Raw genomic sequence first — 13,189 nt, 5'->3', positions numbered from 1 at the left:
ATAAGGTAAAACATTTTTTAAAGGAAAATTGTTTTCAGTTCTCTAAAACTTGAAAAGAATAGTAAGAGAGAATCAAAATTAGAAGATACTCTGTGCTCAGCTAAAAGGCAAAGCTTCTATATCCGGGTTCCCAAGTGACAGGAAAACTGGGTTCTGCAACAGTGAGAAAGGCCTTAAAGACCCCAACACAATCCAAGAAGCCTGTCCAGGGCTTTGGGAAAAATACACTGTGCCCCTTGAAGCTGTACTGCCAGACATTTTTTCTACAATTTTTTTTTAACAAAAATAGTAGTAGTAGTAGCCAATATCAGAGAACACCCCAGTCAGCCATGTGCTAAGTCGCTGGAGCAGCTGACCAGTATGTGCTGCCACCTAGTGGACAGAATCGCTACAACACTTGTCTGTCCAGTTTGAGGCCAATGACTAGCCTGGAGATGTCCACAGAAAACACTATCTGTGGGTTAAAATGCCCAGTCAAATGGCCCAACCCTGTGACCTAGAGGTCACACAGATCCAGGAGATGTAGCATCTCTCTCTACAGGAGCACACGCTGGCTGTGAGAAGCTCACATGAGCACTGGAGGAAGACAGTGTCTGTAATGAAGGAGACACAGCAAATGCTTACAGGAGGCCCGTTTCTCATTCACTGCCACGCTTTCTTGGTGTTTTCCCCGGTGCTTCCTAGAAGGATAAATCTCACTTGATGGGACCAGAATCAGGAGTGGTGGCATTTCTCCACACACTACCAGGAGCGAGTCCTTCAGAATGACTGGATGCAGATCAGAGGACACTGCATTCACGTGACTGTGCACCCAACCCCAGATGGACTGGGAAGCCACACTGCTACACAGGGCTACCAAATGACTGTGACCGTCCCCAGGAGTGAGGGAAGTAACTCAAGACAGTAATTTTGATGTCAGGTCCTGAAAAGTTGAGCTGAAAGACAGAAGCAAGTACTGTACAGGACCCCATGACCTACGCATGATGCCCCATGACCTATGGACTCAGCCTGTGACCTACATACCGGGTGTCCGTTGAGAGGCTGGAAGTACAGGTTGGTGTCTGTGATGCACACGTGCCCCGGATTCGTCACCAGAGGCGTCACCATCTCAGCTTTGCACTCCATATGCAGCTTCTCAGAAACACTTTGGAACCTGAAAAGATGTTTTGTAGAAAAAGTCAGGAAAGTCGAAACCACTGTGTAAATTTGCCTGCTATGCATCTAAACACTACAACTAATAGAAAAAGGTGGGGATATAAACCGGCTGCTTAACTAAGGTTGACAGTCTTTTAGATGGAATAATGGAAGCATGACGTTTTATTAACAGAAGAGAGTACATCTCACAGAAACAAAATCTCTCCCAAAATGAACAGTCCTGAAGCTAGTCCTACATCCATGTAACATCCTGCTTTTACAGTTAAGACCTTAGAGCACAGATACCCTCCTGCTATCCCAGCACCGGTGAGGCTGACCCAGGAGCACCCGGAGTTTCAGAGCAGCCTAGGCTACAGAGCAAGACCCTGTCCGCATTTACTGTATCAGGTTTTGAACACATAATTACAATTACTTGAAGGTCAGTTTGATACAAACATACAACCACTTAGAGATGCATTCTCTTCTCTTCAAATGTGTAACTTAAAAAAATAAAACATTTCTGATTTGTTAATTTAGAAAGTAGTGCAGAAACAATTAAATTAACAATATTCTAGGGCAATTACTTAGTGAAATAACTGGATTAAAAGTAAATCTCATGTGCTTGGGAGTGTGGCTCAACTCTAGAGTGTATGCTATCACTCAGGAGCCCTGGGTCAGTCCTGAAAGAAATACAGGACACAACACCAGGCCAGTCTTCTCTGGAGAAAATGCTGAACTGTTGAGGCCTTGAGGCTCTCGCCCAACCATCACAACCAACTGGGGAGTTCAACAAGACTCATGAGTTCTTAGAACCGACAGAAAACCAACAGAGGGTGCAGAGACAGTTGAATGACCTTGACTGCATGAAGGAAAAGGAGACCAGCAGGCTATGGCAGGAGGAGGGTGGTCTCACGGGAGGAATGAAGTCTGTAGGCCAGGCCAGCGCCAGAGATAGGGAACCAATTCCATAACCAGAGCTGTCAGCCTTAGCGTCTCTCCAGCAAACGATGGGCACAGCAGCAACGCAGTCACTATGGTGTGGACACTGGGAACCACCGACAGCTGAGCGCTATACAAACGCCGACTCAAGAGCTACCAGAAACAGGAAATATTCACCAAAATCCTGCATACACTGGCTATAAAACAAACTCAAATAAACGCCAAAAAAACTGAAGCATAGAACAGAGTTTCTGATCAAATAATCAGCAACTGTATGACAGCTATCCAATCCTCGACTGTATGAAGAGTGAGCAACATTCTTCTAATCACCTATCGCTTAAAACAAATGGCCAAGTTATTACAAAACAACAAAGAAACCTGGGCTGGAGCACTTTTGAGGGAGGCAGAGAGCGCTATTGTGACAAGCCAAAGGGATGCCCACTACTGCAGCCTCGCACACTCACACACACACTCACACACTCTCACATACACACACACGCACACTCACTCACACACATGCACACACTCACACTTATTCACACACACATCCACACATTACAAAAACAAAAAAAGACAAACTGGGTGTGTATTTCCTTCACAATGCTGAGGAGACTGAAGCAAAATGACTGCAAGTTCAAGGCCAGTTTGAGCCGGATAGCAAGACCCTCTCTCAAAATAACAGTAATGATGTTGGTAATAGTAATTAATAATAATAAACTACATTAAGTACAATCCCTAAGAATACTTTATATTTATCTACCTTTTCCTGTAAGTTAAACAAAAAAATATAAAAAATGAATATCACCAAGCCTCGTTCTTCTGGTAAATACAGGACCACAGAAAACATCCCAATCCATTCTATAAGGTCAGCAGGACCTTGCACCAAAACTGCCAGAGAATGACAGAAAATGTCCTGCGTATGGACAGATGCAAGAGCTTCTGATAAAATGTCCATGAGGCAAGAGAGAGGGCCACACACCGTGATCTTAAATAATATTTTTACATGAATATAAAGTTCATTTAACACTAAAAATCCATATAATTTATAATATTAAAAACAAATGAGAAAAATGATGTCCATAAATATATTAAAAAATATTTGACAAAATTCTGTATCTTTTACTTAAAAAATTCAACAAACTAAAATTAAAACAAGCTTCCTCATTGTGACAATGACTAAGAAAAACCGACAGCCAGCACCATTCCTTAGTGGTAACAGGAAACCATCTTCCCTCAACATAAAGAAGAAGGCAGGGAGTCTGCCCCAAGCTCTTCCTTAACAAAACAGTGTGAGGAGACAGCAAGAAAACAAACAGAAGTCTCCGGGAAGCTTCCCTTTTCCAGGAAGGACTGCAAACATGAAAATAGTAGAAACTCTGCTAAAAACCCATGCATGAACTTAGAAGAGGCAGGGTAGAAGGCCAATATCAAAAAGAAAAAGAATGTATTATGTTTCTATACCAGTAACAAACATTTGGAAAAGGAATTTCAGTGGCATCAAGCAAATACCTGGAAATGTACCAAGAAGAGAAAGATGGCAACATCTACACACCAAACCCCCGATCCTGGGGAGAGCTCAGCGCAAACGAAGGAATTTTATAGACTCCTTCATTTTAAAAACCTAAAGCAATTTTAAAATAAAGACTTCTTAGAAAACCTTTGGCTGAACATGAATTTGGAGCTATGTGTCAGAAGATAAGACAAGGATGGCAAGGATGGCAAGGACGTCCTTATTCACACACACCTGAGTACCGGCGGGATACAGACGTGATGTCCTGCAACTCAGTGTCAACAATCCGAACAACTACACTCAAACATGCAAACACATACATACGTAATACACAGCGATGTGCCGTGCATGCGTGCAGCCCCCCATCCCCTCTCCAAATTAGTCCCCCAAGTTTCTTATCTACAAGGACACGGAATTTGCACAAGCTGCAGCCTGCTCCGCCTGGTGAACTGGTATAACCAGATGACTTAGAATGGCACAGAAGCTGCCTCACTGCACGGCTGTGCGATAGTGACGAGAGAGAAGTCTGAATAGAACAAACTGCATGCCAGAGCAGTGATGTGGATACGGGCACGGCAACAGCTAAAGCAAGCTGGAAAAGACATCAACAAACACACGTCATAGGATGTCTGCGCTCTTCCAACTTGACAGAATTCGGACCCTTTCAACATAAAAAGTAGGGAAATATCCTATTTCCTCAATAAGAGGAGAATCTTCAGAAATGTTATGAAAGCTATGCTCACAAGTTTGTGTTCCCTCTTTTGGAAACAGTGCTCATGACCGGAATATTTCATCTCACACTGCAAAGACGCCTCCCTAAATCCTCAGCATGACATTTTGGGTTCTAGAAAAACAAATTAAAACTTTCAAAGTGAACCACTCTCTAATTTTCTTAATATTTATTTATTTCATTTTAGATATATGAGTTTTGCCCATATGTCTGCCTGTGTATATATGTGCCTGGTGCCCTGGGAGGTTAGATCTCCTAGAACTGGCATTATAGATGGTTGAGCACCACAAAGTTTTTAATAGTTACAGTGAAGATAAAGGAATACAGATGAATATTGTTCTAATCTGCTGGCCTGGTCTGTCACCAGAGAACCCTGTTCCCTTGAAGAGACAAGCTCCACCTACTTCCGACCTCCCCGGTGTACCTCCTCCTTCTCCTCTTCCCTTTCCCCTCCATAACCCATAAGTAAACTCTTTACCCCAGCTCTCTCTGCATGGCCTGTCTGTCTCCCACTTGACGTAGTCTCCCACCTGCCAGGGGAACCACCAAGGCCTTGGGTGACTCGCCTGGGACAGACCTTGGGTCCTACCTCTTTATAAATGATTAATATGAAATGAAAACATAGGCAAATAGTCCACATCTAAGGCAAGAAAAAAATAAGAAACCAGAATAAAAATAAATAGCAGCATTATTTTCAGAAACTGTATTGCATACTTCATAAAGACAAGAAAATCAATGGAAAAACCATTAGAACAATAAGTATACTCTCTTGGTCCTTGTGGAGAATGACAGGCAAGTAATCAATGTAATTTGAGGCACCTAAGAAAGATTTGCTCGAACTGACAGCTAAGCTAAAAATCAGAAAGCCCAGTTAGCCAGAACCAAAAGTCAGGAGGGTCCATGTTCCAATCATGAAAAACAAGGGGCTAAGATGAAGGAAGAGCGGAAAGAGAACGAGAGAACAAGAGACAAAGGCCTAGAGGGCAGAGAGCAGGTGACAATCAGGACCTTGCTCCCTCTGCAAGTAGCCAGAGCCCAGGACTCATGAGAGCCAAGCGAGAGCCCCGCCCCAGAAGGAGGCTGTGGCAGCGGGTCCCTGTAACTGCCAAGGGCCAAGTGACAGATGTCCTCTACACAGACACAGTTTAGTGGGTCATTAGGTGGGGGCGGAGCAGAGCTGAGGCAGGAGACTAGCATCGAGAAGATGGACTCAAGGTTGCTATGGTGCACTGCAGCAAGCCCAGTGGGTAAGACAGGTGCGTGGGCTGGAGAGAAGGCAGTTGGGGGACGGACAGGCTTTCTAAGTGGCAGACATCAGGAAGGAGGAGGGCAGCGGAAGCTCTGAGAGTTATCGTTCCTAGGCTGGCTAAGATGGGCAGGTCTGGAATAAGATGATGAAAGTCATGCTGGGGCCAGAACCAAAGTCTCACATAGGTTAGGCAAGAGTTCCCCACACGCCAGCCCACATCTGTTCTGAACAGGCTAAGAGAGGCCTACAGATGGAGCTATTCACTGCATTCTAGTCAGAAAACAAAAATCTTACCTGTTTTTGTCAAATGATGTCCTAGCCAAACGTGACTGCAAGATAGCTGTTATCTACGAGGAGAAGCGTTTAAAATTACGGGCATGAGTATAAGTGAGCTCAATAGAAGTTAACTTCCAGTCAAACAGCAGTTGTCCAGCATACTCACCATGGCCGTTTGGTCACCAAGTTTATCAAGACAGGATGCTCTGTGCAGCTACAATGTGATAAACACACAATTAGTTTCTCTGCAGACAGTCGCAGGTATCTCTTTAGAGGCAATGATTGTCTGTCTGTTAGTAACAACAGGCATCAATTCTGATGTCTGTGGCTTCTCCTATTTAAGTTTGCAAATTCAAGTCAATAGCATATTTCCAAGTGACAGCTGTCTGGGTAAGATGGAATCCCTGTTCCAGGAAGGGAGAGGCATGAGGGAGGCCAGTCTGGGCTACAGGAGCCCCTGCCTCAGAACAAAAGTGAAACCAACATGGAGGCTTCCAGCTCAGTCTGCTCTATGCTCTGTGCATGTGAGACCACCGAATGGCTGGCTTACCTGAAGCAGCGTCTCCACAACGTCCTCCACCTTCCCAGAAACCTCCAGTTCAAAGGCATACTCCATCTTTCCCTGGGTGCGGGGGACAGAAGCAGAAGTCATCCTGCAGCAGTAAGCATCTGCAGAGTGGCCGCCAGCTGTGCGTTGTGACTGTCTTCCCACTGGAATGCTGGGCTTCCCTTCCTTCAAACGAAGGCTCACCTTACACTGTGGGCTCTTCAGAGGTTGAAGTCTCAGTCTTTATCATCCCCCACATCGATTCCTCGTAATAAACTCCTTATATCTAACACTATCTGTCTCAATCTCCCCATGTTCTATGTATAATCAGGCCGCGCACACGCACACGTGCATACACACACACACACACACACACACACACACACACACACACACACCAATCCTGACAGTCTGTGTCTCCAGAGAACCCTCACATACATTGATAGATACATGCCTGGCACTTGAAATACAGGTCTGTCCTTCAGACGGTCTCAGCAGGCTCCCCAAGGAAGGGCACCCAGGAATGCTCTCAACTTGAGAGAAGGGTAGTCTATTGCCCATAGGAGTTTTTGCCAAGATGTAGAGGCAATACCACAACAAGAGAAAAGTCACCAGGCCAGATGCATTTAGCAGAGAGGAAGGCACACTCACACACAGTGGCCAAGCCCCTGGGCCACTGCACATGTGAGTTTTCCTGACTCTAACACTGTCTAAGCAGTTTCTGTCTCATAAGTTGCTGGATAAGATACTGCAGGCTGTCTGCACCTTGAGCTAAGCATGCAGCCTGGATTAACAAGAGCGTGTGGTTTTTCTCATTCACAGAAGCATCCCTATCAGGAGCTGGCTCCACCTCCTAGTCCTACTCGAGTAGGAGTGCGCCTTCCGCACACAGTATGCTGCAGTGAAGGGCAGCAACACATGTGACTTCGAAGACATGCCTACGCCTCCCTGTAAATCCTCATAACTTCCACCAAATTAAGACTTCATAAAAGTTTGTTGTCAAATATGGGCTATTTTATAAATTAAGTGTCTCTTGAATGCTCTTAAAAATAAATGTTCAGTACTGTTAGGCAAAAAATTCTCAGTGGTACATAGTAAATATGCTTATCAATTTGTACACTCTGACTGCAGTTCCTTACTTCCTTAAAAAAGTGTTTATTTTTATATGTGTAGTTATTTTGTCCACATACATGTCTATGTAGCATGTGTATGCACTGCCTGCGGAGTCCAGAAGAGGACATCAGATCCTCTAGAACCAGAGTTACAAATGTTTTTTAGTGCCATGTATATAACGAATCACAGTGCTCTCAACCCCTGGGCCATTCCTCCATTTCTTTCCCTTCTAATACGATCGCTAAGCTTTTGCTATTAGAACTAAAGGCTGTGGATCCCTTGGGTACTTTTGCAATAAGTGCTAATAAACTTTGAAGTACTCAGTGTTACTTACCATATTTGATTAAAGGTGTTAATAGGACCATAAAAGTCTTACTGCTCAAAAATCGCTGCATAAATGTCCAATAATCTATGAAAAAGTTTACTTACCCGTTCTATCTTATATGGCGCCACAATGTTGTGTTCTTTAATGAAGTACACCTGAGAAAGGCAAGAAACACTGAAGGAACCAAGCTGTCAGTGTGAAGAAGTACCCTAAAGATCTATGAATTCAGTGTCTACACTGTCACACAAGCTCCAGCTGGAAGGCTTTATGCATGGCTTGGCTTCAGCACACCCCCAGATTGTGAGGAGCTCTTGGCAGCCTGGTGCAGAGCAGCAGGGGTTCAGAACACCCTCAGGGTCTCCTGGCTCCACTCTTGATCCTCCCCTGGTTTCCAGGGCACCCAAATGAGGTCACACACTCTTAGCTGCCCAGTGCTTTCCTCATTTGCTCTTTACTCCACAGCCTTACCATGCTTCAGAGGCCGCCGTGACTGCCCTACTCCTAGGCCAGCCTCCTCTGGGGTGTGCTCTGCTGACCCTTCGACCCTCACCTGCTCAACCCGACATCTCACAGTCACAGTGCTCAGCGGCTTTCTCTCTTTCTAACCACGCGGTCTTAAGGAGCACAGAGCACAGCAACATTCCCTAGTGTGCCCAGGACACTTCTGTCCTGCTCTTCCTTTTCTTCATGACATTTATCACTAACTGACACAGGATGAGAGATTTTCCCCCTCACCATCCATCTCCCCTACTGAACATATGGCTAAAAACTAATATTTGTACATACACACATAACACACACACAAACATGTTATTCCAACAACAACTAAAACTGAAAGCAAAACTTTGTACCAAAACTTTTTCTGAGACTTGGTGAAGCTTAAATAATCCTTGAAAGAGTAGCTTGCCCTGGGTGTCCCTTGATTTTGAATGGGTTTCATCTCCTAAAACTACTAAAAGAGGAAGGATTTTGGGCTGTATTTCTAAATCCAAGTTATTAAGCCTTTACTAAGATGAGCAGTTCTCTAAAGAAAATGCTATTTTTAACTAAAAAAAAAAGTGCCCTTTCCTTCCAAGATAGGGATGCCCTGCACTAAGCTCATGATGTCCTAAGAAGTCACCTGAGGGCACACAGGGCTAGGGATAGTAGCACGGCTCCCCCACAAGCACCAGATGGTCTGTACCTGTTTGCATGTGAGACATTAAATATGAAGTTGAAGATAGTTCCAATTTTTTAACAATTGGAATTATAGGAGGTACTAACCGAAAGTTACTTAATTCAAAATCTCCCAGATAATCAGAGAAATGTCAAGGCATGTTAACCAGTGGTCTGTGAACAAACGGTTCGGTGACTGAGACAGCAGAAGCCGCTCATCCTCCTCCCACCCCTCACACGCTCCAGGTGCTGTCCCGTGCCAGTCTCTGCCCACAGCTACTGCACTCACTCCTCACAGAGCGTCCCTGGACCTTGACAGTGCACAGAACCAGAGAGCTGCAGGGAGTCCAGGCAACCCTGATAAACACATCCTGAGACAGATGACAAATATTAAATCAAAAACCAAAAGAACAGAGAAATCCCTCTGCTCTTACTTATTTTTTTTTAATCTACAAACTAATCAATGATACGCCAGCATTAAAGCTGCATTTTAATTTGTCACGTGATGCTGATACGTACTTGAGTACCACAGTGTGTGCATAAGTGAGGTCAGTGTGTATCTGGGATGAACACTCCTGCCAGGAGAGACTGCCCTTCCAGAGCATTGCTGGGCTGTCATACAGAAGCCTGAGGTGGCTTTGGTGGTCTGGCACTGGCTTCCCACCTTTAGCGGGGGAGGGGAGAGGGGGGCACAGAAAGAACTGCTACACTCAGTTTTTTTCCAGCTTCCCACTGACCCTGAGGACAAACACAATTCTCAGACTTAGTAAACCCAGAGGGTCCAGTGGGAGACTCTTACCCTTTAAAACGTCTGTTTCTCAATGACTAAATTCTCAAGGCATTTAAACATCGATTTCCACGTGTTTCCAGCTGAGATCTATGTAAGTGAATAATTTCATCATGCAAAGGAAATCACGCACACTCATGCACAGAAGCCTTCCCCAAGTCTGGAGACGTACGCACTAACATTTATAGTAAACGTGACTACTAGATGCTCTCACCTGTTTGAAAATGAGTGAAATACCTGAAGATTTTGCCCTGGAATGCAGAAAAAAAAATCATCAGACATGTAAAATTTTTGTTAAAGTAGAATTAAAAGTGAGAACAACGTACTTTGTAAGGTGTCTGTTGGCTCCATTTTCCCCACGTTTTCCTATTTTCAAACAGTCTCTCAAAGGGATCTGGATAAAATGGAGAGAGAATATTACAAAAAGTAGAGAAGAAGAAGCACGCGCACACGCCGTTAGGAATGCAAACACCTTTACCTTAATGATGGGCTGGGAGATTGCATCTGGTTCAAAAATCACTGATTTTGAACATATCTTTAAGGAGCCTCTGGTTTTCCTAGGAGCCAAAAGAAAAAGGATTATTTGATGGACACCAGGACAATCACAAAAGTTATTTATTTTAAGTAAAATGTGGATGGCCAGGGTGTCAGCTAATAAAAGCCCGGCAACTACAGGGAGTAGCACAATGGAGAACAGCCGTGCCCCTTAGCTCCTCTCGGGGGCTGGGGAACCTGCACCGGCTGAGGCTGTGGCTTCGTTTGTTAACTGCGGCCCCATGACCTCATTAATTATTATTATCATCAGAGTTTTCACAATTGCTCTCCAGAGAAACTAAAGCGCAGAAACACTGACGATGCTAAATCTGTGATGTTTCCAGCAAATTTCATTGTCTCTTCATCCTCTGAATATGGAAGAATTACTCAGAAAACACCAATAAATTGGTACAATTAATTAAAGACTTTTTTGCTTTTTAAAATCATGGAAAAATTAAGTTTGAATTTTATATACAAAATACCATAAACAATGATTTAAGTATTCATGGAAAAACTCCATTTCATGAAAATAAGCAGTTTTAAAGACTATGTGATGTGATATCATATAATCAGATAAGGGGCTGACTACTTCCTTAGCTTCCTAGGATAGACTTATGGCTTTACTAAATTTTGGAAAATAACATGCTCAAATATCTTAGAGGCTGTTCTTAATTTGACCCAATATTCATCACCTTTCTCTTATCAATTGACTTTTATCAGTGATTAAACCAAGACAACAGCTTACTATGAAGTCAGACACATGTAAGGGGAAAGTGACTGTACTTATGAAAAATTAAAGTAATTTCCAAGAAGCACATTTATATACAAGTATAATTTGTATGATTTCATATTCTTTTTCTCCCATTTTTTATGAATATGTCTATGTGTGCTCATGCCTGCTGATGTCCTTCTGCATATGTGTTGCTTTATTGATTGATGAATAAAGCTATTTTGGCCAATGGCTTAGCAGAGTAAAGCCAGGCAGGAAATCCAAACATACATACATATATATATGGAGAGAGAGAGAGAGAGAGAGAGAGAGAGAGAGAGAGAGAGAGAGAGAAGACGGAGTCAAGGAGATGCCATGTAGCTGCCAAAGTAGACAGATGCCAGAACCTTACCCAGTAAGCCACAGCCTTGTGACAATACACAGATTTTTGAAATAAGTTAATTTAAGACGTAAGAGCTAGCCAATAAAAAGCCTGAGCTAATAGTGTTGTAATTAATATAGTGTCTGTGTTATTATTCGAGTCTGGGTGGCAGTGAAATGAATGAGCAGCCTTTGCTTACAGCGCATTTGTGGGCCATGTGTGATGCTGGAATCAGCCTCCATCTTCTGTGGCAGGATTTCCCAGTCAAGCCCAGAGCTCATGGAAGTGGCTGGTTTCATTAGCCAACTTGCTCTGGGAAAGGCCTGTCTTCTGTCTTCTGAGGCTGGAATTACAGGCAGACTGCCTTGCCAGCCTGAGTTCTACATAGTTGGTGGGGGTGGGGGGTGGCCCTCTAGTCCTCATGAGTACACAAAGAGCTCTTTAACCACTGAGTCATCTTCCTAGCCCTTGTTTGGTATCTGGGTGAAGTTTCTTACCTTGTCCACCCAGGGATCTTGGGCTACCCTGCTCTAACTGAGGTGACTGCAGCTGACCCTGTATATCTAAGGTTCTTTCTCCATAATTAACCAACTCATATTAGTTTCTAATTTAATAAAGTTCCAAAAACAAAACTAGGATTTGCTATGCATCAAGCACTGTGCTGAATGGAAAGGGATGAAGCGCTATGTAGGTGCCCTGTTCAGGACTGGACATAGTCACAATGTTAAGTAAACAGGAAGATGCCTGGAGGGTGCATCCTCATACTATAGCACTTTTTGTAAGGGATCTGAATCATTCAAGGACTTGGGTATTTCTGAGAATCTAAGGAGGAAAAAAAATCTGAGTCTATGTTTCTATATAACTTAGAAATCCAAAGTGTCAAAATCAACAACAACAATTAAAAAAAAAAACACCTCACACTGAGATATACAGTCGAAAAGTTGAGAATGGCCTCCCAGTCCCAGAGGAAACTCTCCTCTTTGTGGGAGGAAGTGATTGCTGGAGCTTTCTGGTCATCATTACTACTCAATATATGCACCCACTGTACAGAAGGTCAGAATTCAGTTCACAACTCTCCTTTCTCAAAGGGTTTTGAAAATGTACATTTTTTCATGCTGCTAAGTGCATTTACTTTTAATATCCAAAGTTACCAACAGCTAGATTTTTTTTAATAGAATGAAACTTCCAAGTATAAGCAACTAGAATAGAAAGTACCCATGTGCCCATCACCCAGCTTTAGCACTGGTCAGTTTTGCTTCCACTGCTTCTTATATCAGCCCCTCCTAAACCCAGCTGGTCCACGTAAGGAGCTCTGAAGAAGCACTCATTTAATAACGGCTCTATCATCACCACACTTAAGAACTCCTTTAAGTTCTCCAAGTAGACTGTGTTCAAAAACTTTCCATTTCATAAATGTATTTTTACAGTTTGTTTACTCAAATCAAAATCCAAAGAGTCCATATAACACCTGATTCATATAATGTACTTCTCATCCCTGCTAATCTACAATTATTTTCCCACATGACTTTTTTGTTTTTCCTTTTCCAATACTTGGCTAGAACTCATGTTCTCTTGGACATTCCAGACAAGAGCCCGACCTCCCAGCCTATAAATGCCGCTTACTGCATCTGTGTGACAGACACCCCTCTACCATGTCCTCCTTTGTATCAACCATGAGATTAGATCAGATTTTCTGGCACCCTCTGACAGTACTTCAGGGGAGGTGCAGGGAGTGCTCACACCAGTGGGAACCGCGGGGGACTGAAGGTGGTATTAATCTTCACATGCCCATTACAAAC

At 43.4% G+C, this 13,189-nt stretch overlaps 1 protein-coding gene across 1 annotated transcript in view; it reads right to left on the bottom strand.

Moving 5' to 3' along the window:
* The window catches only part of Nsmaf (neutral sphingomyelinase activation associated factor), a 53,278-nt gene that overhangs the window by 28,807 nt on the left and 11,282 nt on the right, over window positions 1-13,189 (bottom strand). Inside the window, exons 3-10 of the mRNA XM_075967020.1 lie at window positions 10,244-10,322; window positions 10,092-10,159; window positions 9,980-10,016; window positions 7,928-7,978; window positions 6,389-6,460; window positions 6,005-6,052; window positions 5,857-5,909; window positions 1,024-1,153 (exon numbers count right to left, since the gene is read on the bottom strand). Coding sequence (XP_075823135.1) covers window positions 1,024-1,153; window positions 5,857-5,909; window positions 6,005-6,052; window positions 6,389-6,460; window positions 7,928-7,978; window positions 9,980-10,016; window positions 10,092-10,159; window positions 10,244-10,322 — 538 coding nt within the window. The remainder of the gene's footprint in view (window positions 1-1,023; window positions 1,154-5,856; window positions 5,910-6,004; window positions 6,053-6,388; window positions 6,461-7,927; window positions 7,979-9,979; window positions 10,017-10,091; window positions 10,160-10,243; window positions 10,323-13,189) is intronic.

Source organism: Microtus pennsylvanicus, chromosome 3 (genome assembly GCF_037038515.1).
Source record: "Microtus pennsylvanicus isolate mMicPen1 chromosome 3, mMicPen1.hap1, whole genome shotgun sequence".
Classification (NCBI taxonomy): Eukaryota; Metazoa; Chordata; class Mammalia; order Rodentia; family Cricetidae; genus Microtus; species Microtus pennsylvanicus.
The sequence above is the reverse complement of the archived record's forward strand: the minus strand, read 5'-3'. Positions and strand labels throughout refer to the sequence as shown.